At 39.4% G+C, this 26,169-nt stretch overlaps 10 protein-coding genes across 10 annotated transcripts; 5 read left to right on the top strand and 5 right to left on the bottom strand. All coding sequences in view use genetic code 12, as the record gives it.

The window, feature by feature from the left end:
* Positions 1-1,392: 1,392 nt before the first annotated feature.
* On the top strand, positions 1,393-4,521 carry BOI2 (Boi2p; the record flags this gene model as incomplete). The annotated part of the gene is made up of 1 exon (XM_051814288.1): positions 1,393-4,521. One exon carries the CDS (start codon positions 1,393-1,395, stop codon positions 4,519-4,521), a length of 3,129 nt encoding a protein of 1,042 aa, XP_051672317.1.
* A 356-nt stretch (positions 4,522-4,877) lies between these two features.
* CDC27 (anaphase promoting complex subunit) lies at positions 4,878-7,118 on the top strand (the record flags this gene model as incomplete). Its single annotated transcript, XM_051814289.1, has 1 exon — positions 4,878-7,118. The coding sequence occupies one exon, from the start codon at positions 4,878-4,880 to the stop codon at positions 7,116-7,118; it is 2,241 nt and encodes a 746-aa protein (XP_051672318.1).
* A 620-nt stretch (positions 7,119-7,738) lies between these two features.
* Positions 7,739-9,757, top strand: CANMA_002243 (uncharacterized protein; the record flags this gene model as incomplete). The annotated part of the gene is made up of 1 exon (XM_051814290.1): positions 7,739-9,757. One exon carries the CDS (start codon positions 7,739-7,741, stop codon positions 9,755-9,757), a length of 2,019 nt encoding a protein of 672 aa, XP_051672319.1.
* Positions 9,758-9,861: 104 nt separating this feature from the next.
* ATP3 (F1F0 ATP synthase subunit gamma) lies at positions 9,862-10,904 on the bottom strand (the record flags this gene model as incomplete). The annotated part of the gene is made up of 2 exons (XM_051814291.1): positions 9,862-10,711; positions 10,855-10,904. 2 exons carry the CDS (start codon positions 10,902-10,904, stop codon positions 9,862-9,864), a joined length of 900 nt encoding a protein of 299 aa, XP_051672320.1.
* Positions 10,905-11,424: 520 nt separating this feature from the next.
* CANMA_002245 (uncharacterized protein) lies at positions 11,425-11,822 on the bottom strand (the record flags this gene model as incomplete). The annotated part of the gene is made up of 2 exons (XM_051814292.1): positions 11,425-11,717; positions 11,819-11,822. 2 exons carry the CDS (start codon positions 11,820-11,822, stop codon positions 11,425-11,427), a joined length of 297 nt encoding a protein of 98 aa, XP_051672321.1.
* Positions 11,823-12,466: 644 nt separating this feature from the next.
* Positions 12,467-15,325, top strand: CWH43 (Cwh43p; the record flags this gene model as incomplete). The annotated part of the gene is made up of 1 exon (XM_051814293.1): positions 12,467-15,325. One exon carries the CDS (start codon positions 12,467-12,469, stop codon positions 15,323-15,325), a length of 2,859 nt encoding a protein of 952 aa, XP_051672322.1.
* A 133-nt stretch (positions 15,326-15,458) lies between these two features.
* On the bottom strand, positions 15,459-16,790 carry FTH2 (Fth2p; the record flags this gene model as incomplete). The annotated part of the gene is made up of 1 exon (XM_051814295.1): positions 15,459-16,790. One exon carries the CDS (start codon positions 16,788-16,790, stop codon positions 15,459-15,461), a length of 1,332 nt encoding a protein of 443 aa, XP_051672323.1.
* Positions 16,791-17,208: 418 nt separating this feature from the next.
* On the bottom strand, positions 17,209-17,811 carry CANMA_002248 (sterol transporter; the record flags this gene model as incomplete). The annotated part of the gene is made up of 1 exon (XM_051814296.1): positions 17,209-17,811. The coding sequence occupies one exon, from the start codon at positions 17,809-17,811 to the stop codon at positions 17,209-17,211; it is 603 nt and encodes a 200-aa protein (XP_051672324.1).
* A 318-nt stretch (positions 17,812-18,129) lies between these two features.
* On the bottom strand, positions 18,130-21,480 carry CANMA_002249 (uncharacterized protein; the record flags this gene model as incomplete). Its single annotated transcript, XM_051814297.1, has 1 exon — positions 18,130-21,480. The coding sequence occupies one exon, from the start codon at positions 21,478-21,480 to the stop codon at positions 18,130-18,132; it is 3,351 nt and encodes a 1,116-aa protein (XP_051672325.1).
* Positions 21,481-23,009: 1,529 nt separating this feature from the next.
* CANMA_002250 (PRS) lies at positions 23,010-26,053 on the top strand (the record flags this gene model as incomplete). The annotated part of the gene is made up of 2 exons (XM_051814298.1): positions 23,010-24,382; positions 24,523-26,053. Coding segments are annotated over 2 exons (2,904 nt in total), but the record flags the coding sequence as incomplete, so codon positions are not given.
* Between the last annotated feature and the right edge of the window lie 116 nt (positions 26,054-26,169).

A 26,169-nucleotide genomic window follows, 5' to 3' on the forward strand; every position in this document is an offset into this window, starting at 1 on the left:
ATGGGAAACTCTTGTAAATATATATAAACTTAATAAAGTTTCACCGTAGAAAATGTTGATATAAGAGGAACTTGACTTTAAACTGCAGAGGTTTAAGAGTGTTTTCTCTCTTCACTCAATTAACATATTTTAAAAAAAGTGCATCATGGCGATAAAAAAAAGGGGAGAGTTTTTCGTACAACATTGGTGCAAATTGATGGCATAAACCTCAAACATGGGATATTTTTTTTCTTAGTAAGTAGTCAATCAGTTCATACACTTTGTAACATGCGAACCTTGACCTTAAATTTGTCTTCAGATATTAAGGCTTTTATTACTATTGAGAGTACGCCGTAAAAAGAGACATATGTGTCAATCTCTAGTGATTAATTTTACGACACATTATTACTTTTAAATTTAGTGGTACAAAAGGAGACAAACAAAGAATTAATTGTCTGTTCTGCATTTGACGATAAATGCTTAGTTTAACCTGTTGTATAAAATTTGACAGAATACCAGTTCACAAAATAACTTTTCCTTTAAATTTAATGCACTGTTGAATATTGAAGTAAGAAATGAGTCTACTTGAGGAGAAAGCGGGTCTAGAACTGTTCCTTGAAAACTTATTATCTTTTGTTATTATTTGTTGTCGTTCTTTTCATTTTTTGTTTTTTCAATATATTTTTCGTGTTGTATTGTGTCTGTGTCTGTGTATCCTGCCGTGTAGTACTCTAGTAGAGGAAACAGACACACAGAAACGTGTATGGAAATACATATTAAATATCATATACAACACAATTACAACTTAAGAAGGACCTACACTATGCTTGAGTTTAAATACCCTTTGGTGCTAAAAATGGTTGGTTGTTTAAAAAGAAGGTTTATCTCCGTGTGTCTATCTGCCTCTCCACTTTTTTTGTCATTAGGAAAAAGGTCGTGTATTATTGTGTTGTATGAAACAAAATAAATTAAAATAAAATAAAAATGTAACAAGATAAAATGCAAACAGACAGACAGACAGACAGACAGTGAAAAAAAAAGAAATGTTTATGTCTGTGTCTGTGTGTGTGTGTGAAAATTTAAAATAAATGAAAACGGAAAAAAAAAAAAATTACAAGAATAACTTTTGATGAGAAAGAAATAGAGGCGTATAAGAAAACAACAACAACAAGATAGTACACACCACCACCACCACCATCAACATACAACATACATCTACTTTAGATCCTTCATTAAAGATTATAACCTGAACTCACTAATTACTATTACTACTACTCAACTACGGTGTGACACAAGATATAAACTACATATTATCACAACTGCCCCGAACCCACAACAAATTAAATTTACAACAAACACATTCATACACACGCACATCTCACATAACACACCCTCCCTTTTCCCAGATATACGATGGATGGAGCAACATATGTTTGTATAAAACAATTTAACGCCAGACTAGGCGATGAAATTAGTCTCAAAATTGGTGACAAGATACAGGTTTTAGCCGATGACCATGAATACAATGATGGTTGGTATATGGGTAAAAACTTGTTGACAGGTGCTGTGGGGCTTTATCCAAAGAGCTTTACCCAAGTATTAGCAAATAACAATGAGGAAAAGACTATATTAAGATCGAGATCAAGAAGAGTTTTAACACCCCCAGGCAAACAAATGCACAATAATGGCGATCATCAACAAAACACAAGCTCAATAGAAAATAATAACAACAATAACAATGGTCCTAATACCCATAATGCACCTAACATACCTAGTAAATTGAATCCAAATACTTCTCAAGATTCGACTCCAGTTCCTTTACAGGAATCGTTTGAGAAACTATCGGTTAACGATACTAGTACCAATGGTGACACCATGATTAATGATGAAATTGACAAAGCGTTGAAGGAAATACAAGGGGAGAGCCATCAAATTAATGAATCAACATACGGCAATAGTGGTAACAATGACTACAAATCAAAACAATCAAGCGTAGCTTCCAACACAAACTACAATAAAGTACATGCTAGAAATCCATCTGAACAGTCGTTGACTGATGATTTGAACCCTTTGCAAGCACATGCTTGGACTCCAAAGCAAGTGTCGTCGTATTTTGCCTTGGTTTTAGGATTTAGTCCTGAAATTGCTAGTAAATTTGCAAAACATAAAATCACGGGAGCTATATTATTTGAAATGGATTTGGGTCATTTAAAAGAATTGGATATTGACTCTTTTGGTACTCGATTTGAAATTCACAAGGAAGTTGAAAAATTGAAGGAAATGAATCTTAGATCACAAAAGTTGAAGCTGCAATCAAGAGTAAACTCCATCAATAGAACCGATACAACTTCCTCCACTTTAAATTCAGCACCTACTGAGGATACAACTTATCCCGATATAGATGAAAAGGCTGCAAACTTGAGCAAGCAAAATATTTTACAACCAAATGAAACTGAAAATCAAAATCAAAAGGAACTCATGCCTTCTGCTTTGTTAGAAGATACCTCAGACTCAACAATAAAACATTTAAGAAATAGGTCGCTTTCGGTGGAGAATTTATCAAAGCATAATCCTGAGACTTCGTTTGCCTCGCCAAGAAAGGCCCCCCAGCCACCTCTAGGGGATAGTCCTCTCAATTCTGGTTACAAATTTGGATATGGAAGCCAACCACAATTTAATAATGAGGAAAAGTCTAATGGTTTGTACATTACACGCACAAATGCTTCCACTCATGGGTTCTCAAGACCTCCTTCTTCAGTTTACGATCAAGCATCACATAGCAGACAAGTATCGCAGGCATCCAATAACAACTCTCATCAAAAGAGACCTTCAGCATCAAACAATCATAAAAGACACTCATCGCTTTTTTCGTTCTTCTCGGGCAATGAGGATGGCGAGAAACCAAATGGCACACCAACCCAAGGACAAGGCAAATTGCAAAGCAAACATTTACAAAGAGATGAGAATGGCTGGTCCAATGATGATAAATTAATATCTCCAGCACAAATAAGACGCGAAAATAGCTCCATGACAAACTCCCCAAAGAGAAGGTCACAGTTGCTTGATCTGCCAAGTTCACCAATACATATAGACGATGCCGGGTTATCACCAAAAAAACTGAAATCAGTGTCACAGAGGGCAAAATCTACAGATGCATTGAGGGATGAAAACAAGCGTGTTGCTAGTGATTCACAAGCAAATCTCTCCAACACCCGTCCTGGCGCCTCGAGGTTAAAAAGTCTACGTACAACATCTACCCAAAACATTCGTAATTTGACAGGATCGAAAAAGCTGAAGACATCTGCCTTTACTGAAGGTATTCGTGAAATTACGCCTGATGAGGCTATTAAAACGGCAAACTTTAGCGGTTATATGTCGAAACGATCAGGTAATACTTTTGCTTGGAGATCCAGGTATTTTACTTTACACGGTACAAGATTGTCCTACTTTACCTCACTCAAAGACAGGAGGGAAAAAGGGTTGATTGATATCACTGCTCATAAAGTTATACCCATCAACAGTGAAGCTGAAGATTTGGATAAAGCTGATAAGTATGCAGCAATGGTGGCATCGACGACAATGGCAGGTAACTACTGCTTCAAACTTGTTCCTCCCGCACCAGGATTCAAAAAGGGTCTCACATTCACTCAACCAAAGACACACTATTTTGCTGTTGAGTCTGAAACGGATATGCGAGGTTGGATTAAGGCATTAATGACGGCAACTATAGATATTGATGACTCAGTACCCGTGGTTAGTAGTTGCTCAACTCCTACTGTTAGTTTGAGTAAAGCTCAAGAAATGTTGGCCAAAACTCGAGAAGAAAACAAACTGAAGGATGAAGAGTTGCGAGCTAAAGGTTACATCAGGGTGGATGAAGATTTTGGAAATGATTCATCATTCCAAGCGTCAATGTATTCATCGTCGACTTTAGCCCCCGATAGAATACCACCTAAATTGTCGATTGATACTCAAAACAACCGATATAGCACAAGTACTTTGAATGCACCAAAGACTCCACAAATTCCTGGTTCATCAAACCTGGGTGGATTTGCTTCGCCATATCTATTGGCATCGGGTTATCTTTCGTCTCCTAAATCGGGAAATGTAACCTCAGATAGTGGTACCCCTGTTACCACCAACTCCGGGTATTTTGTGGATAGTGTTGATCAAAAGCCATTGAGACCGCCGTCGCTTCAGCAATCTCCTTACGAGAAGGCAACAAATGGAGCGTTCAACCCATATGCAAATACAAATAACAGTGAAATAGGGTCTACACCATACTCAACTGCATCCTCCACCAATTCCCCAAGTAATGGCAATGGATCTGCCTCACCCAATGTGAGTTCATTTAGTCAAAATTCCAAAAAAGATGAAAGTTTTGAATCGAGTGCTTCCAAAAGTGGTGCTACCGGTAACAAGACACTTGCATCGAGTTCGTCGGGTAGATTGATGAGTGGAGGCAAGAAAAGAGAAAAGATGATGGCTTTTAGTAGTGATGACTCAGGTAACCATACATTTGTGATAAAACCAAAGAAGTAGAGTGAGGAGAGACACTTTGAGATCGATTTGGATGCACCAATGTTTTGTGTATCAGTTCACTCAAAGTCTTCTTGTTCTTTTAAAAATATGATCAATAGTTAATATATAGTTCTTTACCAATGTTGTTTTAATAGTAAAATGATTCACTTTATATTTCGCAAATTTGTAGCCTTTCAGGAGTAGTCTTGTACGGCGTAGTAATCTGGTGATAACAAAAAACAAAAGGCAAAACAAAGAAACAAAGAAAAAAAAAAGCAAGAAACCACAAACAAAACAAAACAAAGAACAACGGGCTAGCACAACATAGAGAGACATTATTAAAGGTATACACACACACTTCTAATACTACTAGCACAATGCAGCTACCTGATTCAAATGTTGACCCTGAGCTTCCTAATGCACAATACACCCAACACTACCTTCGTTCAATAATTATCCACTCAATAGATACATTTAATTATCAAAATGCAGAATTTGCCAGTGAGCGACTATTAGCCAGAGATCCACTAAATTTAGATTCAATCTACTTATATTGTCTTACATTATACCATCAATCTAAATTTAAATCGTGTTATCGGAAACTAGTCGAAGTGAACGCCTTGTTGAATTTGAATCATTTAGGATGTAGTTTTTTATTTGGCAAGTGTTGTTTACAATTGAATAAACCGAAGGATGGGATATTTCAACTTTTAAAAATAAGAAACTTGTATGAACGGGATGATAATAGGATGAATTTGGAAACGAGGTTTGATTATGAGAATGATGGAAGAAGTATTATACCTGATGCATCACTGGTTTATCATTTGTTGGGTGATTTGTATCAAAGTGTCAATGATATCAAGAATAGCTGTTTGAATTATACTCATTGTTTGAGATTAAATCAATTTGATTTCGAAGCGTTTCAAAAATTGTGTAAGATGGGAGTGGACATGAAGGTAAAGAGTTTGTACAGGGTGCAAAAAGATGGCCATGGTGGCAATAGTGTCGAGCAGCAGCAGCAGCAAGGGAGAGATGATGAACTACAACATCAGTTGCAACCATTTAAAACGCCACAGACGCTCGGGGCTCATGATACACCCGATTTAACCAACCCTTTCACTGATAAGATGAATGCAGTAGGTGCTACTGGCACTAGCACAACCACCAGCACAAACAATACCAATAATCCGTTGAAAACTCCCGTTATCCATGTTGATGAGTTTAATTTCTCAACTCCGAGAATCAAAACGGCGACAATGCCAGATGCGCCATTGAGGAAATCAAACTTGAATACGGGTTCACATGCAAACCATCACGATATTAGCAACACAACAATTGCGAATAATACGTTTGAATTTGTCAAACCAAGCACTAACGCTGCCGCTACAACACATTCAGAAGGAGGAGGAGGCGGAGGGAAGAAACGGGGTAGTCGAGTATACTCCAAAATTACATCAAGATTGATTTCTCAACCATCATCACACACGACAATTAATAATCCTACCGAAACCCCCAATAAGAAAAACTTAAAACGAAATAATTCTATTACTTCAGATGATAACAACACCGGGAGTGGGACGGCAGTGGCAATGACAACCAGTTCTTCAATTGCATTCTTAAAAGAGATTGAAAAGTGCGAAGCCTATCTTCTCCACTTATATCTAACCTTTGCCAAGAGTTTTAGACATTTATCCAATTACGATTGTTATAAAGCAATCAAGATTTTGGAAAATGATATTCCCCAACAAGATCGAGACACCCCGTGGGTCACGAGTAAATTGGGTCGATTACATTATGAAGTGATGAATTATAAACAATCAGAATCATATTTCAAAAAATTGCGTAAGCTCGATCGAGCTCGAAGTGAAGATATGGAAATTTATTCAACATTACTTTGGCACTTGCATAGAAAAGTTGAACTTACATTTTTGGCTAATGAGTTGCATGACATAGACCCAACAAGTCCCGTCACTTGGTGTACCATTGGCAACTTATTTTCCCTTACCCATGAACCCGACGAAGCCATACGTTGCTTTAACAAAGCCATCAAATTAAATGATAAATTCACCTATGCGTACACGTTGAAAGGACATGAATTTTTCGCCAATGATAATTATGAAATGGCAATGGAAAGTTTCCGCATCAGTCTCTTGCTAGATCCGCGTCATTTCAATGCCCTTTACGGAATCGGAATGATTTATATGAACTTGGGAGAATACCAAAAAGCCGATTACCATTTCCGTAAAGCAATTTCAATAAATCCCATAAATATCATATTGATCTGCTGTGTTGGAATGGTTTTGGAAAAATTAAACAAGAAATCCATGGCTTTAAAGCAATACGAATTGGCTTGTAAATTACAACCATCGAACCCCTTGCCCATTTTCAAAAAGGCTCAATTGTTGTTTACTTTACAAAATTATCCTTTAGCGTTGAAGAATTTTGAGATTTTGAAAAACATTGCTCCTAATGAAGCCAGTGTTCATTTTCTTTTAGGACAATTGTATAATTTGCAACAAGATAAGTTTTCGGCAATTAGGGAGTTCACTATTGCTTTGAATTTGGACCCAAAGGGAAATTACTTGATTAAAGAGGCCATGGAATCGTTGAATGGGTGAAGAAGATAAAAACATGGAAACGTTGGTTTAGTGTGTATAGCAAGAGATTTTGAGTTAATGGAAATGTCAAAAACGAGGGGAATCTCCAGTAATGTAAGATTTTAAATTTGTGAGCTCTGTTTTAGTTTAGCTTAGTTTAGTTTTATCTTATCTGCTCTCGCTAAAAGGGTTCAATAGTTTGTGGCTTAGATGTAGGTTTAAGCTGTGCACATTGTGGCACATATCGTTCTCCACCTTACCGAACTTCTGGTGAAGGAAAGAGTGGTTGCCTGGTACATGTCAACACAACCATGGTCACCTGCATGAACCCTACATCCACCTCTACAAACAGTTATAGGTCTTAATAGGAATGACGCGTTATATTTACGACAACAAATGCCACCAAAAAAAAAATTGTAAAAGTCTCGACAATAGGCTGTTTTTTATTTTTATTTTTTCTTTCTTTGTTAACAAAACTGGGTTCAAAGGATCTAGTAACAGTTTATTTACCACCAATTGACCCTCTTGCTTCACTCGCTTTATATATATAAACCTATTCCTTGGATATTGCATGTTTCAAATATCCTTCTTCTTTTGATCAGAAGTTTCATCCGCTGCTATTAATACTACTATTATCCACAATGCAGCTACGTCAAATATATTATTTATTCATTCTACTATTGACACCTTGCATTCAAGCACACCTTCTAGACCTCGGCTTTCAACCAAACTATTATCAAATTGGCGACCAAGTGGATCTTTTAGTCAACAAAATCGAATCAGACAAGACCCAACTTCCCTACGCTTACTACTCACTCACATTTGTTTGTCCTCCCATAAACGATGCCAAGCCAGTGCATTTATCGCTAGGGGAGATCTTGCGAGGCGACCGTATTTGGGAAAGTGGCTATGACTTGAAGTTCGGAGTTGATCAACCATGTTTACGGTTATGTGATTTGCGTGCGACTCAAGGTGGCATAAGACGTGCCGCAGATTTAATCAAGGATGGGTATGTTGTTCATTGGTCAGTTGATGGATTACCTGGTGCAACTACTTTTGAAACCATGAACCACCGCAGGAAATACTATGCCGCCGGTTTCCCCATGGGGTTTGTGGAACAGGATGTGAGTTATTTATACAATCACGTTATGTTGGTAATTCGATATCACCAAGAATCCAATGGTAAGTACACCATTGTTGGATTTGAAGTGTACCCTAAAAGTGTCATCAATGAAGAGTGTCCTGGAAATAAAAAGGATTATCGCAATTTCGCCCTACTTTATAAAGTTGATGCAAAGGGCGAATTGAGCAAAGACAGAACAACTATTCCCTATACGTATTCTGTATATTGGAGAGAAGATACATCAATTGATTATGACTCAAGGTGGGACTTATACTATGAAAATGAATCAGGAGAAAGTCAAACAAAAATTCATTGGATTTCATTTGTGAATTCGACCGTCTTGATCTTTTTAGCATCTTTGATTGTCATGATTGTTATGATTAAAGTTTTGAAAAAGGATATACGACAACAATCACCAGGCTTGCCCATTAGTGAAATCGATCTTGCCGGTAATAGTGGTGACACTAGTATTGCTGCTGCTGGTAGTGGTGGCGGTGGATGGAAGAACCTAGCTGATAGAGTAAACAACACACCTCAAGCCGAACTTGTATTGACTACTTTGGTCCTGGGAGGTATACAAATGTTGATTGCAATTGTGGGAGTTATAATACTTGTTAGTTTAAATTCCATCAAATCCAGGCATTACTTCTTTAATAATCACCAAGGGGCATTTTTTTCATTCTCGATATTTTGTTTGATGGGTTCAGGTCTCGTGTCTTCATTCGTGGGAATGATCTTACATAAAGTTTTCCGCAATGAAACTAATAAAAAATACGATATCATCAAAACATTAATTTTATCATTGATGTTTAGTGCTGTATTACCAGCCCTTTTGTTCATGTTGATGTTTATCTTGAACTTTTTTGTATGGGCTCAAGACTCATCAACAGCATTGCCCTTTGGTACAATTGTGGTTTTTGTGTTGCTATTCATTTTAATTCAATGTCCATTGGATGTGATTGGAGGAGTTTACGGTAATAGATACAAATTCAATTCGAGGAATTACCTATCGACTTGCGGACAAGAAGAGAAGCTCCCATGCTATCAAAAGTGGACACTAAAGTTCATATTCAAGCTGATGTCGCCCATCACGTATGCTAAGAATGTGTTGGTATATGGCATGATCCCCTTTGGAATAGTTTATGTTGAGCTTTTATTCGTGTTCAATTCCGTTTGGTTGGAGAAAACCACATTTTATTACATGTATGGGTTCTTATTCATTACTACAGTGATGCTAATTGTGATCATTATCGAATTGACAATTGTGGCAATCTATGTATCATTGGTATATTACAATGACGCTAATTGGTCTTGGCTATCTTTCAAAGTTGGATCAAGCATTGCTTGGTATATCTATGGCTACTCGCTATACTATTTTGTCACAGTTTTGAATGTTGATGATTTTGTTAGTTCATTATTATACTTTAGTTACATGGGATTAGCATGTTTCATCATTGGTGTTGCATGCGGTGCTGTTGGTGTAATAACTGGGTCATTATTCATCAGAAAGATATATGGAGCAATTAAACTTGAATAGAAGAGATGGTTATAGGAAATACATTTTTTAATAGAGTATCATTTAAAAACTATGATGTGTATATTTTTATTGTTGTGAATATGTAATGTAAACTAGTAACACCTCTATTCCAAAGATGAAGCACCAGTAATAATATCAACCAATTCATTGGTAATAACAGCTTGTCTAGTTCTGTTGTACAAGATTGAGTAACTGTTAATCATATCACCAGCATTCTTTGATGCGTTATCCATAGCATTTCTTCTGGCAGAAATTTCAGAAGCATAACCTTCAGCCATAGCAGTCAACAAGTTGTTAGCCAATGAGAATTCAGCCAAGCTTTGAACTGGATCTTCACCTTCAAATTCGTACTTGTTGATACCAGGAGCATTTTGAATAATGTCAGCAGCATAAACAGCAAAAGTAGATGGTTCAAAAGAAACACCAGAAACAAACTTGTTGTAAAGAATCTCAACATTGTCGTAGTGGCCCAATTTAGCAATTTCATCAGCAATTAAAGCAACTTCAGTGAAGTTTGGAGCTTCTTTACCAACACCGTTGAAAGCCAACTTCAATTTATCAGCATGAGTTCTGGCCAATTGGACTTTAACTTTATCACCAACGGCAACAATGTCAACATTACCGTTTAATTCATCAGATCTCTTTCTTGCTGCTTTAGACAATTGAGTATGAATTGATCCACACAATCCCTTGTCGGAGGAAACCACAACTAACAAGGTCTTTTCAGGTGTAGATGAAGCTGCGGCACCTTCAGCTTGTTGTTGTTCAGCTTCTTTTGGGTCAGCATTTTGGTTGAACTCCTTTTCACTTTCATTGAACACACGGGAGGATTGCATAGCTCTTTGAGCCTTGTTTAATCTAGTAGATGCAACAATCTTCATAGTGTTGGTAATTTTTTCAATGTTTTTGATTGACTTAAGACGATTTTCAATTTCACGTAAAGTAGCATAGTTTCTAGTTTGTAATTGTTAGTATCTTGCGTGTCAATTGTGTGTTTGTTCAGAGCTAAGTAGCGAAAGCAAGGAGCGGTCCTGCTCTAGACGCATCCGACCCTTGGTGTGACTAATTGTCCTGTGATTTTCCTATCTTCAACATACCTTACACGTGGAGCTGCACGGACAGCTTGATTGACACCTAAACGAAACATTGCTGTACTAATGTGGATATGAATCAGTTATAGAATTGAAACTATGTTGAACTTTTCATTGATTTTTTCCTTCACCAATAATAAACTTTTGCTAGGATGAATAATGCTACCAGTTGATTTGGGACTTAGTTTGGGAAGTTTGTTCGTTCGGTTTTAACAAAAAAAAATTTTTTTTTGCTTTTCATTGGGTAAGAACTTTGAACATGTTGCACGACAATTTTGTAGAGAAGAGAGGCAGAGAGACAGAGAGTTAGAGAAGTTGGGTTAAAGAAGTGCACATGTTTACATTAAGGTTCGCAAAAGAAAGGGCAGCCCTGTATATATATTGCACTGGAGATCCACGGCCCATCTACATTAGCAGATCGGCGGACGCAGCAATCTCCATTGCGTAATTTTGAATGTCTTGAATTAGAGATGGTATAACGAAAACCCCCATCTCAAACTCAAACAAGATGTTCCTAATCTCAATGTTTCTTTCAATAATGTTGCATTAATTTGGTCTATCCAGCAAAACTAAAATCTATTTCGACGGATCATTCTTTTGGTAACCTTGGTAACCTTGTATTGGGTAGCTTTCTAGCATCTTCAAGTATTTCAATATCAAGCTCTTGCAATTTCTACCAGCATCTTCTTGATGGTATTGTCTGCATTTCCTTACTGCTTCGTGTGTTACTCTCAACTCGTATACTCTTATCCATTGTTCCCTTAACATGGATTTCCTTGCTGCATCTACTTGTGATAAATCATTGTAACTTATATCGTCAAATGATACTAGCTCAGGCCTCGTGTGATTTTCATAACTGTCCAATTTTCCTATACATATGGTAGTTAGTAACATGGTTAAATCAATTGACAAAATTCAAGACTCTAACGATCACTCGAATGGTATAATTCCAGCAAGTCTCCAAACATACCCATGTTGTATTTATGTTAGGCGTTTTATTATGTATTGAGGTTATCTAGTTTTCCAAACAATGAAGATATTAGTTATATGGTGAATGCCTCTTCTTCCCCTGTTGACAATATTTCAATCTAAGTTAGCTACTTTTTTTTCTCTGGTAATAAAGAAAAGATGAATTTTGACTGGACCAAATTTGTAACCAAGGCCACTACCATTTCATTAAATAATGCTACCAAGTGAATGAAAAATTATATACACGCGTCACTACTCCACTACACGGCAGCGACAAAGAGGTTATTTGATAATAGAAGAGAGGTATTATATATCTGCCAAATAAATCTACTAGAACCTAATACACACGATCACAGTTGTAAATTTGAATGTTTTGGTTGCGAAAACTTTAAGTGGCCCAGCGCCAGCACTGTCGTTCTCTCAGTGCGGCGAGAAAAAAAAAAGAATGAATTCCCCAGAGACCGGGCTGTCATTTTTTTTTTATTTTTTCTTTTTTGTTTAGAAATATCTGAAAGATAAAAATAGCCACACACTCATAACAACCATTCGTCTGGCATAAAAGGTGGTTGGTCCATAATCTCATTCAAAGTCTTGTTGTTGAGGTGCTATAACAATAACTTTTACAGCTCGGATCAGTTAGGACTAAAATATGTCAGAGAAATCAAGTAGCTCAGTGGCTCCACCACCAGTCAAGTACATTTCATTCAACGCAAAGTACATTTCGTTTGCTCATACGCTCTTTGCGAGTCTGTCATTTCTTGCCGCGTTGGCGGTAGGGTGTTATTTGCATTATTATAAAATCGTTGAGAATGCATCATTCGGATATCCTGATGAATGGTTTCCTAGTGTTTCAGCAACAATTGGAGATAGATATCCTGAGAGGTCAGTATTTCAAATTGTGATTGCCATGACAGCAGGGCCCAGATTCTTACTCCTTGCTTTCAATTTCCTCAGCTTATACAAGGCAAAATCATATTTGCCTTATATTGCCTTAATCGCTGGACTTTTAAGAACACTCACTGCTGGTGGTTGGATGTACATCACATCCACAGATGACCATGATGCGCATGATGTCTTTATGATTGGTTATATTGTTTTGACTATCCCGTGGGATGTGTGCACAACTTTGTTATCTCCCAAGGGTTCTTGGCAAAGAAAAGCTAGGTTCTACACCGGTGTCAGCTTTTTCGGTACTTTGGTTCCGTTGATTTATTGGTTTATTCAGCATAAAGTACATGTAAGACCTGGTGCTTATTCGGTTTATGCATATTTCGAATGGTCACTTATTGGGTTAGACATTCTCTTCGACGCATGGTCAGCCTTAGATTATAGAGATATCGAAGTCACCATTTCTGGCGAAGGATTGAAGTTGGTATCGGGGCAAAAAAAAAAGACCATGCAAGAGACTCCTATAAAATCTGCTAACCCAGAAGGTAAGGAAGAGTTTTCCAACTTTGAAGTTGCCGCCAACTTTATCAACTCGTACATGTACTGGACGGTTTTAACATCCTTATTTTTGTGTGTCTGGTATTTCCCATTGTGGTATATGGGTATTTCCGGTTACGAGGCGGTAGTTGTGTCCATCTTCTTGTCGCCATTGTTGTTGCTTCCAAGAAGCTTGAGGGTTTATCTCGCTCAAAATCCACAATTCACCAGATCGTTAACAGTAATCTGTGGAATCGGTGCATACAAGTTTGAAGATCCCGAACAGAAACTATTGGCCATAACAGCGGGAACTGTGTTTGGTATCGTATCGACTGTGAATGAGTTTTGGGCATTATCAACTCATCCGAAAAAGTTGAACTCTTACATTGCAACCTTTGTTTTAGGGCTTTTAGCCACATCAACTTTCAAGTTCTTATTTTACTCAAACAATCCTATTTGGCCAATCATGCACAAGGAAAATGGCGGGTACAACCCATTAGGATTATTTATTGGACTACTTGGAGCTTTCTATACGCCAGTATTGGACAAAAATGGCTCATCAAGTTCTACTTTTCCAAAGAATGCTGGTGGGTCTCTTTTATTGGGTGCAATGGGATTTGGTGGTTACTATTTTGCATTGCAAGCATTATTGTCGGATTCTGGTACATTGGCACTTTGGACTTGGGAAGGGTTCCCAATACGAGGGCCAACCCCTGTAACAGGTGCATTTCCTCATATTTTAACGTTTGCAGTTTCTCTTCTTGTCACTTTGAAAGTACACCCAAATATTTTTAGCAGCTGGGGATACAATATTGTCGTGGGAGGTGGAAGTGCAATTGCATTTTACTTTTTAAAACATTGGGCCGGTTTCATTGGTACTTTGGTTTTTGTTTTCTACATTGTGTCAATTGGTCCCCTTATTTTGCATTCCATAACTGGCTACAACCCAGCAATTGTATTTTTCCTTGGGTACTTTTTAAACATTTTGGTATCATTAGCCAGTGTTTGGATTGTGGCTTATGCATTTGTTCCCGGTGGCCCATTATTGAGGGAAAGAACCGACATAGTCTTAGCCTCTGCTGTTCTTATGGTTTTTGCAGGAATCGCCAATTACAAGTTAAGAAAGAGCGAGGTTACCAAAATCAATTTCTACAGCGGGAAAACTTTCAAGCAGATATCAACAATAATCACTGTGCTTCTAGCGTTGGCCTTGACTACAGCCATCAAAAGATGGCCAACTGGGTTAGGTAAGCCATATCATCCAGAGACAGAAACTTTCACTGCGGGAATCTGGTGTGTCCATTTCGGATTGGACAATGACATGTGGTCGTCGGAAACAAGAATGAGAGACCTTATAAGAGATGCTGAATTAGACATTATTGGACTCTTGGAAACAGACACGCAAAGATTAATTGGTGGAAATAGAGACTTTACACAAAAGATTGCTGAGGACTTAGGAATGTATGTTGATTACGGCCCTGGCCCCAATAAGCACACCTGGGGAGCAGCATTATTATCCAAATTCCCCATTATTCAATCAACACATCATCTTTTGCCTTCTCCTGTTGGTGAATTAGCGCCTGCTATTCACGCGACGTTGGATATTTATGGCAATTTAGTTGACGTTGTTGTCTTCCATTCGGGTCAAGAGGAAGATGTCGAAGATCGTAGGTTACAAAGTTTAGGAGTCGAGGAAATTATGGCTAGCTCAGAAAGACCGTTGGTGTTGTTGAGTTATTTGGTCACCGATCCATTAGTTGGCAACTACCATACCTATGTGTCGGAAAAGTCGAGGATGCATGATATTGATTCGACAGACTGGGATCGTTGGTGTGAGTACATTCTTTTCCGAGACTTGAGAAAGGTTGCTTACGCAAGAATCTCAAGATCAACAATAACTGATACCGAATTGCAAATTGCCAAGTTTGGATTTGGTGGATTTGAAAATCACGATTACCATTTTGTTGATGAGGATTCAGTGGATGAGAGTTTGAGGATGCCACACATTTTTAGAGGTGATGGAGTGAGAGGACATAGGTACCATGTGTTTGATGAGCCAAGGTATTTTGCCCCTGTATTATAGACAAAAACTTCTGTTGACGTTACGAGGTTAGTGGTGATTGTAATACAACTTTCATTTGTAAACTTTAATGCAAATACTTTTATATTAATTAATGCATAAATATCTCAATCTACTTACAATGCGGCGGCTTGTTTCATTCCAATAAGCCTTGTTGTTCCACCACCACGGCTCTATCTTCCTGTTGTGACTGTCCGATCGTGTGTAAGCTTTGGCTGTTCCTCAACTCATACAACCTGATTTTCTTTCTAATTCGCTTCAACTGCCATTTAATAGGAACCAATGGCAATACACCTTCTCTTTCTTCATATAGCTTGATATTCAACCAAGTAATGACAAAAGACCAATAGGCAAAATACGTAATCACACTACCGTAGGTAGCCGAATTTGTCCACCCGAAAATAGCATTAAGCACCATCCACCCGCCATCTTTTAGCCCATTGCAACAGTTAACATGCCATACACTTTTAGTAATGTCATACGACCCTGGTCCACTACCAGTCTCACTGACGTCCAATCCACCGCATTTGCGAACAAAGGATTCTAGTTCGAGAAACCATACTCCACGACTCATCAACCCTGCACTCACGATGTAAAGAAAACATGTGGATGTGATTAAAAAATATTGAAGAGACAATTTGTTTCCTCCTTTATATAAAGAGTAACCCACCAAGGCTCCGAGAGCAAGTCCACAAGTAATTGACAACGGGAACGACGATGGTGGTGAGCTTACACCAATACCACCAACAAAAACAACAGCTTCCAATCCCTCTCTCAATGTTGTCACTAATGGTAAGATGGCCAAGAAGTACTTTTTGGTGAATTTTTGTCTTCTTTGACCTGGTGAGTTCTTCGAAGCAGCTGGTGGTAATTGACTCGACGATGTTAAAGGCGCGTTTTCCGACTCCGTGCTTGATCTTATTCCATCATAGTTATCAACTCCGTCATTTGGTTCGCTTTCATCAAAAACATCCATATGGTTATCTTCGTCACCCAATTTTGCAATCTCCTCCTCACCTTCCTCATCTTGGTCATTATTGTAGGCGTCACCCAATTTGATCCACCACTTTAGTTTCATGACCTTGTTTATACGTAGTAACCCAATACCCATAACTGTGATGATTATACTCGATAGAATAGAAAATATACCTTCCCAAACACGCTCAGTGTAGGCCCAATAATCTTTACCCACAAAATAAAATGCTAAAATAAAGACGAGCCCAATTATGAAACAAATCACTAAACCCAAAATCGCACCTACCCATACTTGAATTTTCAATTTCCTTTGGACTCGTTGCAAGTGAGTGCTGGCATGACTTGGTCCTGGATCGGTTGTAATCACATCGGGCTTGTGAGATCGCTGATTTATAAATGAAAGAAGGACCGATATGATGATTGCAGACTCCAAAGTCTCCCTAAGGATGATAAAGAAGATCTGGATCGAGAAATAGTTCTCAAACTCAACCATCTTGTGAATACTGAAGTAGCAGTACAGTTTTCTTTCAGTTGTGAAAAAAAAGTTGAATGGTTTTAAAGGCCTGGTGGTTGTAAAGTAGAGAGAACTAAATAGAGAATGTCAAGAAAAAAAAGAAAAAGAAAAGAAAAAGAACAATAATCAAAGCCAAAAGCTGCAGTATAAAGTACGATTTCGCGACACTTTGTTGGCAACAATTGACTCCTTTCATCTTTAACCATTCTACCCAGGTCAATTGAAACCTCCGTAATGTAAATCAAACTCTTTATTCGGATCTAATATAAACTCCTCGCAAAATATTACCTAATGTAGAAACAAATTGGTTGCTAACTCCGTGGCTACGTGACAAAATCCAACGACTAAATAAACTCCAGTTCATTACTGAGACAATACCTAATTGCTAGCATGTCCCTTATTGGTAAGGAAACTCGATTGTGGCAGTCAAGCAAGTAATATACTCATCATCTTTTGTGTAAGCTCTAGCAGTAACAAAGTACTTACCAGGTGGAACCTCCTCGGGAATTTCAACCTCCTTAGTAATGACTTGCTTCCCCTTTTCAATTGGACATTCTAAATCCACTTTAGTGATCTCCTTACAAATATCATACGTTTGGTGGATCAACTTTATGAACCCATAACGCACATCAACCTCAACATAAGCACCATCTGTTATTGTCTTATCAATGGTACCTTTTGCCGTGAATGTCAAATTGACTCCTGCTTCCGGTGGATTAGGAGAAATAACGATTTCATCGAGTGTCAAAAGTTGCTTGCTTGAATAGTCACAAACCTCAATCGGTGATTTTCCGGGAACGGGCTTGGTATCATCTACAACATGAGAATCCAGTTGAATGTTGAAAAACTTTTGTTGTAAGATAGCGAGATGAGAGTTGAGTTCGTCAGGTGTATTGAAAACGGCAAGTGCACGGTCGACATACTCATTAAAGAGTGAAAGTGAATTGACTGTTGCTAAAGTTGAAACTGCTGCAATTGCAATCTTGGTGAATTTGACCATGGCTAAGCGAAGGATAGATTCTAATGAAAGTGTGTATACTTGGAAAGGAGAAAGAAAGTGGTTGTCTTTCTCTGTTAATATTGCTACATTGTTTCTCTTTTTCTTTTCTGTTTTTTGTTATCAAGGCGCATAATTAAAGTGCAAAAGCCACGGTCGTGTAATCGGGTAGAGTTGTACGCAATTCCGACCATGGACAATGCAAAAATTACAGTTAGCTAGAGGCTGCCACAATTTACAGAGACTATTTGTTTAAGTTAGAAGTCTATTAACCATTTAATCTAGACAAATCGATACCCAGCTAATACCTCTATTACTCATCTACCCTGATATGATCAAATTTGCGGTCATTGTGTCGAATCTTTCCCTGATCAATTTAGCTTCAATCTCCAACAACTCGTGGTAAAGAGTCTCTCCTTTTGAGCCTTGCAGTTTCAACATTTCCTTGATATTGGCCTTGGACAATTTCCAGACAACGGAATCATTCACAGTAGTATAAGATATTGGCCTATAATATGAAGCATCGTCCAAATCACCAAATGCAACCAAAGGAACAATCGAGCTATGTAGCTCCCTTCCTTCTGGTCCAAACTTGATAACCGATCTGACCAAGCCCAGCTCCACAATGAAAAACGACGGCTCGTCTTCTGCTGTGTTGTAGAATTGTATATTCTCTGGTATCAGCTCCTTGACGAAATAGGGAGCTAAAGGTGCCCAAAACTCGGCATCTTTGGAACACAAACCTTGAAACGTAATCATCATCAAAGGCAAAGGTTGCTTTTGTAAAAATTGGCTGTTTGCATTCATATGTAGCTTGTGCTGAGTCTTCTGCTCATCGTAAACTGTCTTACTAGCTGCTTGAAGAACTTGTTTTGTTCTTGGAGTCCCAAACTCACCCCCAAATTGATTGAACAACTTGTTGCTAAATGAAGATGGTGATTGTATTGATGACGACCTGGCCATGCTGCTGCTGCTGCCCCCTAAACTTAGATTCACAGGCGTGTTTGTTGTAGAGCTATTGGCTTTAGCTCCCGGCACTGACCTCGACGATGTGTGACGAGTTACTGGATCCATGTGGTTACCTTTCTTCAAGCTTTTGTACGTCTTTAAGAATGAATTTTCACACCATTCTAAGGCATAGTTCAATGAACTAAATAATTCAATGGGTGGAGAAGAACCATTGCTTTGCTCACTATTTTCAAATAAACCGGCGTCACGCAACCCCTGGATGGTTTCATCCTCTTCGCTGACACCAGATATAATCAACTGTGTCTTGAACTCATTAGCCAAGTTCAATATCCTTCTAAACCCTTCAGCCGCGGAAAAATCCAACGATATAACTTCTTTCATATCAATTATTAAAAACTTGACTGGCCTTTTATCGAATTTATCAGTTTCGAAAATTAACCGTATCTCCTTTTCGACACCACCTATTGATCCAAAAAAGATTGTTCCTTGCAATTTGACAATACAAATCTGTTCGCCCACATTTTTTAAAAACTCTTGTTGCTTCGGATGGCGCAAGACAGTTGAACGGGCTACACTACCGGAGTAGATACCTTGTACCACTGGTGTTCCTGCAGCTTCGACAACAAATGACAAGCACGCTAATAAAATACCAATGCCTATACCTGCGACAAAATCAACAGCACCCATTGTAACCACAATAATTATAATAGTTGAGTACTCAATCTTTCTCAATCTGCCAATAGTGTCCCATACCGACTCTTTGAGAAGCTCATAACCTAATAGGTAGATCAATGCACCCACAACACAAACCGGAATGTATCCAATAACCACTGGCCCTGCAATCATTACTGCGGCCGTTGCCACTGCCAACATGATTCCAGCAAGTCGATCGTTTGCCCCTGCCCTGATAAACAACACTGAATTTGTATACACCAAGTAGTTTTGAATAGATCCAACCAAACCAGAAATAGCATTTGAATACCCATGTGCTACTAACTCCCGGTCAACATCAACGTCATCCATTCCAACGGAAACAGCCAAGGCAGGTACATTAATTGGAACATGCAAAATTCCAAAGAAGGTCAATGCCAACATGGTTGGAGTCTGTCTTAGGATGCACAACCAATCGACTAATTGGAACTTGTACAACAGGTAGAATTCAAACCAAGGTTGATCACCCTCGACTGCGGGAAACACCCACCCCATCTCACGCGCATCATTCAAGTTCCAGGATGGAATTAATAGTACTATTAGGTGAAAAATGGCAAACACAGCAATGAAATACCCTGGAACAAGTAACGAATTATGGATTTTATGTTGAAGGAAGATTAAGATCACGGCCAAGACTAGTGGAACAGTCCATTCTAAAAATGTAATGTGGTTGTAGAATAGATATTTGAATGTTTCATAGTTGTATGTTAACCCCCCTTCCAATCTCGAAGAAACTTCAATACCAGTAGCTATTAAAAAATACCCCACTCCTCCAATACAGCCAACAAGAATGTGTCGAGGAAAGAATCCCACCAATACACCCAACTTTAATTTGCCTAGCAAAAAAAACACCAACCCAGTTACAATAGATGAGATTGCATAGGAAGTGATCGTTGTTGCAATTATCGCATCTTGCTGGTTCTCTACCGAAGTGTCAGACGATATCAGTCTTGAAATGCTGAACGCCATAGTGTGGAAAAAAGGAGTGACTTCAATCATTTCAGACCCAATCCCCGCTTTGAACGCTGATCCACCTAATGAGTACACCAACTGGGACACTATACACGATACGTAAAACATCGAAAGCCCCGCTGGCGCCAATGCAGCAAAAATCGGCTCACTAATGGGGAACATGATCATACCGTAAGATAATCCATCCAATATGTTTAATAAAGTTCCCAAAAACACGCCGGGTATAAACTGAAATGGTTTGACAAGTAGTTGGTGTAGACTGCTCGGTTGTGTTTGTTTCTCTGGAATGGTCGGAGCACCATGTGGTGTAGTTGATGCATCTGACAGCCTTTTAAAATCCATTCCTTTTCCATTCGACGATTTTGGATGCTGTGATATGCCTATAGTGTCCTCATCGTCCCCCTCTGTATAGCTAGCACGTGGCTCAGTAAGTAAAGGAGTTATGTTGGAATATGTAGGCGACGATGAAGGTCGTTCGTATCCACTTATATGTGTGTGTTTACTCTTTGAGTGGTTAAATTGTCCTGAAAATTGTTCTTCAGGAATGCTAGTGTCATAAACGTCGTCTCCTCCACCTGCTTCTTCACTATCAACTACTCCGATGTTGGCAAGATTTGCTGTCTGCTCATGGACCTCAACACCGGTGTTCACTTGAGGCGAGTTTGTACTCACAAGCACACTTGGTCTATGGCTCATGCTAATATAACTTCGCCCACTTATGTCAAAGTTGGGGTTGTTGAAGTTATTGTTGTAGTTGAATGCTTCACTGAGCGAATAGTTTCTAATTCGATTAGGTGTCCTGCCCGATTCTTTTCCTGGTTCATCATTTTCAGCGCCAGAGAAGTTGTCTAGGAAGTTTTGGTTTGAAGCATTATTTGTCAGGGAAGTTGTGGCTTCTGGGGGATAACCAACTGTGGCTTCCATGGAAAAATCATCGTGATCCTTAAATGTGTGCGCAAGCTTTCCAGACGCCTTTCTTGTATCTTTCGAGGATTTACCTCGGTTGAAGGATGCACTCATGGCTACACGTCTTTATAGAAAAAAAAGAGTATTTGTAGGAGCAACGACTCTTATATATTTCTGGCAACAAAGTGTTCGTGCTAGTAAATTGGTGTGTTGTTTTGAAAAATTCTTTAAATTAAATACCTCTTTGCTATTCTTTTGTTATCAGCAGACTGGGCAATAAAAATTAAATTAAAAGACACAAAACTATTCACAGGTCAATAAAAATTTCAGTCATGTGAGGCAACAAACGCCGAAGCAAGAGGTCAGCCGGGTAGCTTTTCTGATGATAAGTTAAAAACAAAGTATTTTCATTCATGATGCATTTCAATCAAAAGCATAAGAATTGCTTTCTTGCTTTGATATTGGTAACGATGATTTCATTCGACATATCCTACACTCGATGGGCATTCCTTGTGTATTGAAATACCGACGAAGTTCCAACAATAATCTCAAAATCATTGTTTAGAAAAGATTTTGTGTGAAGAAAAATAATTTTTGTCGTCGTGGAATTCCACATAGGCCACGCTATTGTGGTTAGGGGAACTAAAGAGAAAGCGAATACTTTGTTTCCGAAGTTTATGGTACCTATGAGACTTGTTTATTCCTCACAGCGAACAAAAAATTACATATGTAGCCATAAAGGTGTTTTATTCCACATCTGGAGAACTATTTATTTGCATCGAAATTAGAAAAAACTGCAACAATGTCACTCTTTTAAGTTATTCAAGTTGCATCTTTCAATAAGATCAAAAGATGCTAGTCTAATACATAGCAGCTATGTAACCGATACTTTTCTCTTTGCTCTAATCTGATATTTCCTAACCACCTTTAATCAAATGGTCCAAATTGGGTTCATCAAATCTCGCTTAGAAAGAGAGAGAAAAAAAACCGCCTAGGACCAGGCCCAATAGCTTAACGCGACAGACAGACGGAAGTGTCAAAAAAAAAATAATAGGTCGACGTCATTGTGACAGTGGGATTCCATCCGTCCCTTAAGAAGAACAATTCGCTGCAAAGATGGACTTTCGAAGTTATCAACTGATCACTCTACACTTTACGACCGCCCCACTTATCATAAGTAAATGTAAACGAATTGAACTTCTTTGTTGCCACGTTTTGACAGTTATAAAATTTCACATTGATTTACGACATAAAAGCCTCAGAAAGTTTTGCAAGTCGACAAACTTTTAGGTTCCTTGTCAACCAAGTCCAGCTGGAAATGCACATAGGCGTGGAGACGGTGGCCCTCGATAAAACATACATCTGTTTACCACGGGACGTGTGCGTCAGCTTTCAATGCCTTGTCAAATCTGCGATGGTTTTAGTAGCAGCAATGTTGGATTGTTGGTTGTACAAAAAGTAAGGTAATAAAGATCATTCTCCTTATTAAGAAAATAGCAAACATAAAAAAGTACATACACAAAACCCCTTCATTTCAACTACGTATATGTGTATATATATATATGAAAGACATTTCTTTCAATTCTCGAGACACATTTTCCAAAACAACTAATCATCAACAATCTAACATTACACTTTAGATCATGTCCGCTGGAAAATACTTTTTAGGAGCCGCTGCAATTGCTGGTGGAGTCTATTACTACGACCAAAACGTTGAGCGTATCTTGCCTAGAAAAGAACACCAACAATTGGCTCAACAAACAGCTAAAATCGACGAGAAAGCCCACGAGTGGAACAACAAGTTGACACAAAAGATCGAGGATGGCAAAAAGGAACTTGAGAAGAAGACCGACTCGGTAACTTCTTCGGTGAAGGAATCAGACGCTTACCAAACCTTCCGCGGCAACAAAGAGGATTATAGAAAGTCAGTCAAGGATGCCGCCACACCCGAGGATGAGAAGTCTGTGTTCAAGAGAGGTATGCAAAAGTACATTGACTTTGTAAATTGTCTTGGAACCAACTCAGTCAAGACGGGCGAGACGCAAGTCTCCTCAGTCGGACCTTTACCAGAAGTTAAGGAAAAGCCCATTTTCGGCAATTGGTTTGGTAAAAGCGACGTTGACGAGGCCAAGGACAAAGCAGAGAGTGAGAAGAACAAATTGTTCAACTGGGGCTCAGACAAGGCAGATGAAGCTAAAGCGGATGCTGAGAGGAAAAAGAATGAGTGGAGCGCATGGGGATCCAAGAAGTCAGAAGAGGCCAAATCAGAGGCAGAGCACGAAAAGAGCAAATTACTTAACTGGGGCTCAGACAAGGCCAAGGATGCCGAACAGAAGAAGGATGAATGGGTTTCGTGGGGATCTAAGAAGGCAGACCAGACTAAAGCTGATGCTGAACATGAAAAGAATAAGTTGTTCAACTGGGGCTCAGATAAGGTAGATGATGCCAAGGCCGAAGCAGAAAAGAAGAAGAACGAATGGAGCTCATGGGGAAACAAGAAGGCCGACGAAGTCAAGGTCGACGCAGAAAAAGAAAAGAACTCATGGTTCAGCTGGGGAAACAAGAAAGCCGACGAGGCTCAGGATAAAAAAGACGAGTTGGCTTCATGGGGCAGCAAGAAAGCCGATGAAGCTAAGGCCAATGCCGAAAAGGAAAAGAACTCTTGGCTCAACTGGGGCAACAAGAAGGCCGACGAGGCCCAAGATAAGAAGGATGACTTGGCATCCTGGTCAAACAAGAAGTTGGACGAAGCAACCAAGGAAATCAACAAGCAATATGATGCGTCAGTGAACGAGCTCAACAAGCAGTACGACAACTTGGGCAAGGTGTTTAGCAGCACCAAAGACCAAGCCAATGAGTCATTCAGGGTACAGAGGGAGAAGGCTGTTGAACAGTACAATGTAGCCTACAAGAAGTTTCAAGAGTTGAGCAACGACTTGGCAAACGACCCAGAAAAGAATAAGAAATTGGCAAAGGCCGGGGAAGACTTTAACAAGTCATTGGAGCACTTGAAGTCGTATGGAGACGATGTTTACCAAGACGTCAAAACAAAGTTGGGCGAGTTGTTTAAGTAGACAGATTATAATATATATACATATATATATATATATATATATATATTGAATTTACATTGTACTAACTCGCGAGTGTATAAAGTGTAAGTGGTAGCGAGAGATTTCCAATGCCATCTTTGGTCTGTATGATCAAGAGAGTGCCCAAACTATACGGTAACCAGCTCGCCAAGTTCAGACTGGGACCAGATGTGCCCACGCTGGAGCTTCTATCACGAGTAGGGATAGTATCGTATCCGCGTTCCGGACTAGTCAACTGGTCAAAGACGGGGCTTCTCATTCAAAACAAAGTCAGCGACATAATTAGGAAACACATGGATGATGCACAGTTTGAAGAATTGAGCTTATCCCTACTATCGTACAAGAGTGGATGGATAAAGACAGGGAGATGGGAGCAGCCAGAGATTTTCAGACTACAGAACAGGAAACGTGCACCAGACTTTCTAATCGTTCCCACTTGCGAAGAAGATATTACGCAGTATGTCAAACAAGCATTGGAGAGTTATAAGCAGTTGCCGTTCAAGTTCTATCAAGTCAAGGAAAAGTTCCGCGATGAAAAGAGACCGCGTGGAGGTCTTCTCCGGGGCAAGGAGTTTTTGATGAAGGATGGATATTCTTTCGATGTCGACGAGGCGAAGGCATTGGAGACATACGAGTCAGTGGTGGGAGCATATCACAAGATATTTGGTGAGTTGGGTGTGCCATATGTTAAAGCGCAGGCCGATAGCGGTGAGATTGGGGGAGACATGAGTCACGAATGGCACTACTTGAACCCGAGTGGAGAAGATGCTGTTTTCAGTTGTGATTCGTGCGGCCATAGTTCCAACCAGGAAAAGACAGTTGCGTACCCAAGCGAGGAGGGAGAAGAAGGAACTGCAGGTGGCGATGTGTCTGTACGGTATTTCATCACGAGCGACAAGTCTACATTAGTATGTGCGTACTATCCGAGTGGAAGAACTCTTGAGCCCAAATTTGTGCGGGTTGAGATCCCCGACATGGAGTTGAACCTCACCGAGGAGGAGGTTTTTGCTGAGTTTGCACAGGTTGATGAGTTGTCCAAGAGGGTTGTTCGAGTGATGGACTCACGGTTGAATTCGAGGTCGAACTTTCCTGATTTCCCGATCAACTTCCACAACCGGTCCATGATCACGACGTTGACGGATGTTCCTATAGTTCTTGCCGAAGCTGGCGAGGTATGCGGCGAGTGCGAGAGAGGTATATTGAGGGAGCACAAGGCGATTGAGGTAGGCCATACGTTTTACTTAGGTGACAAATACTCGAAGCCGTTGGGGTTGACGGTGGATGTCCCTGAAAATGGACAGGTGGTGAACAAGCCAGTGATGATGGGCTGTTATGGTATTGGCGTTAGTCGCATTGTAGCAGCAATCGCCGAGATCAGCAGAGACCAAGATGGGTTGCGTTGGCCGCGAAGTATTGCACCGTGGGAGGTTACGGTGGTTGAGGCGACGAAGAACGCTGACTTTGATGGAGCGTATTCCAAGATGAGCTTTGACTACAAGCTCGACGATAGAGACGAGCCACTCGGTCTCAAGATTAAACAATCCAACATGGTGGGTATTCCAATAGTTGTGATTTTAGGAAAGAGGTTTCCCATGGTTGATGTAGAGGTGAGAGGTCGGAGACGAGATGGCCAGCCACAAGAGAGCACGCACCACGTACATATAGACGAGTTGTCCCACACTGTAAATAGTTTATTAACACATATGTAGAT

Source organism: Candida margitis (genome assembly GCF_024628925.1).
Source record: "Candida margitis strain CBS 14175 chromosome Unknown scaffold2, whole genome shotgun sequence".
Taxonomy (NCBI): Eukaryota; Fungi; Ascomycota; class Pichiomycetes; order Serinales; family Debaryomycetaceae; genus Lodderomyces; species Lodderomyces margitis.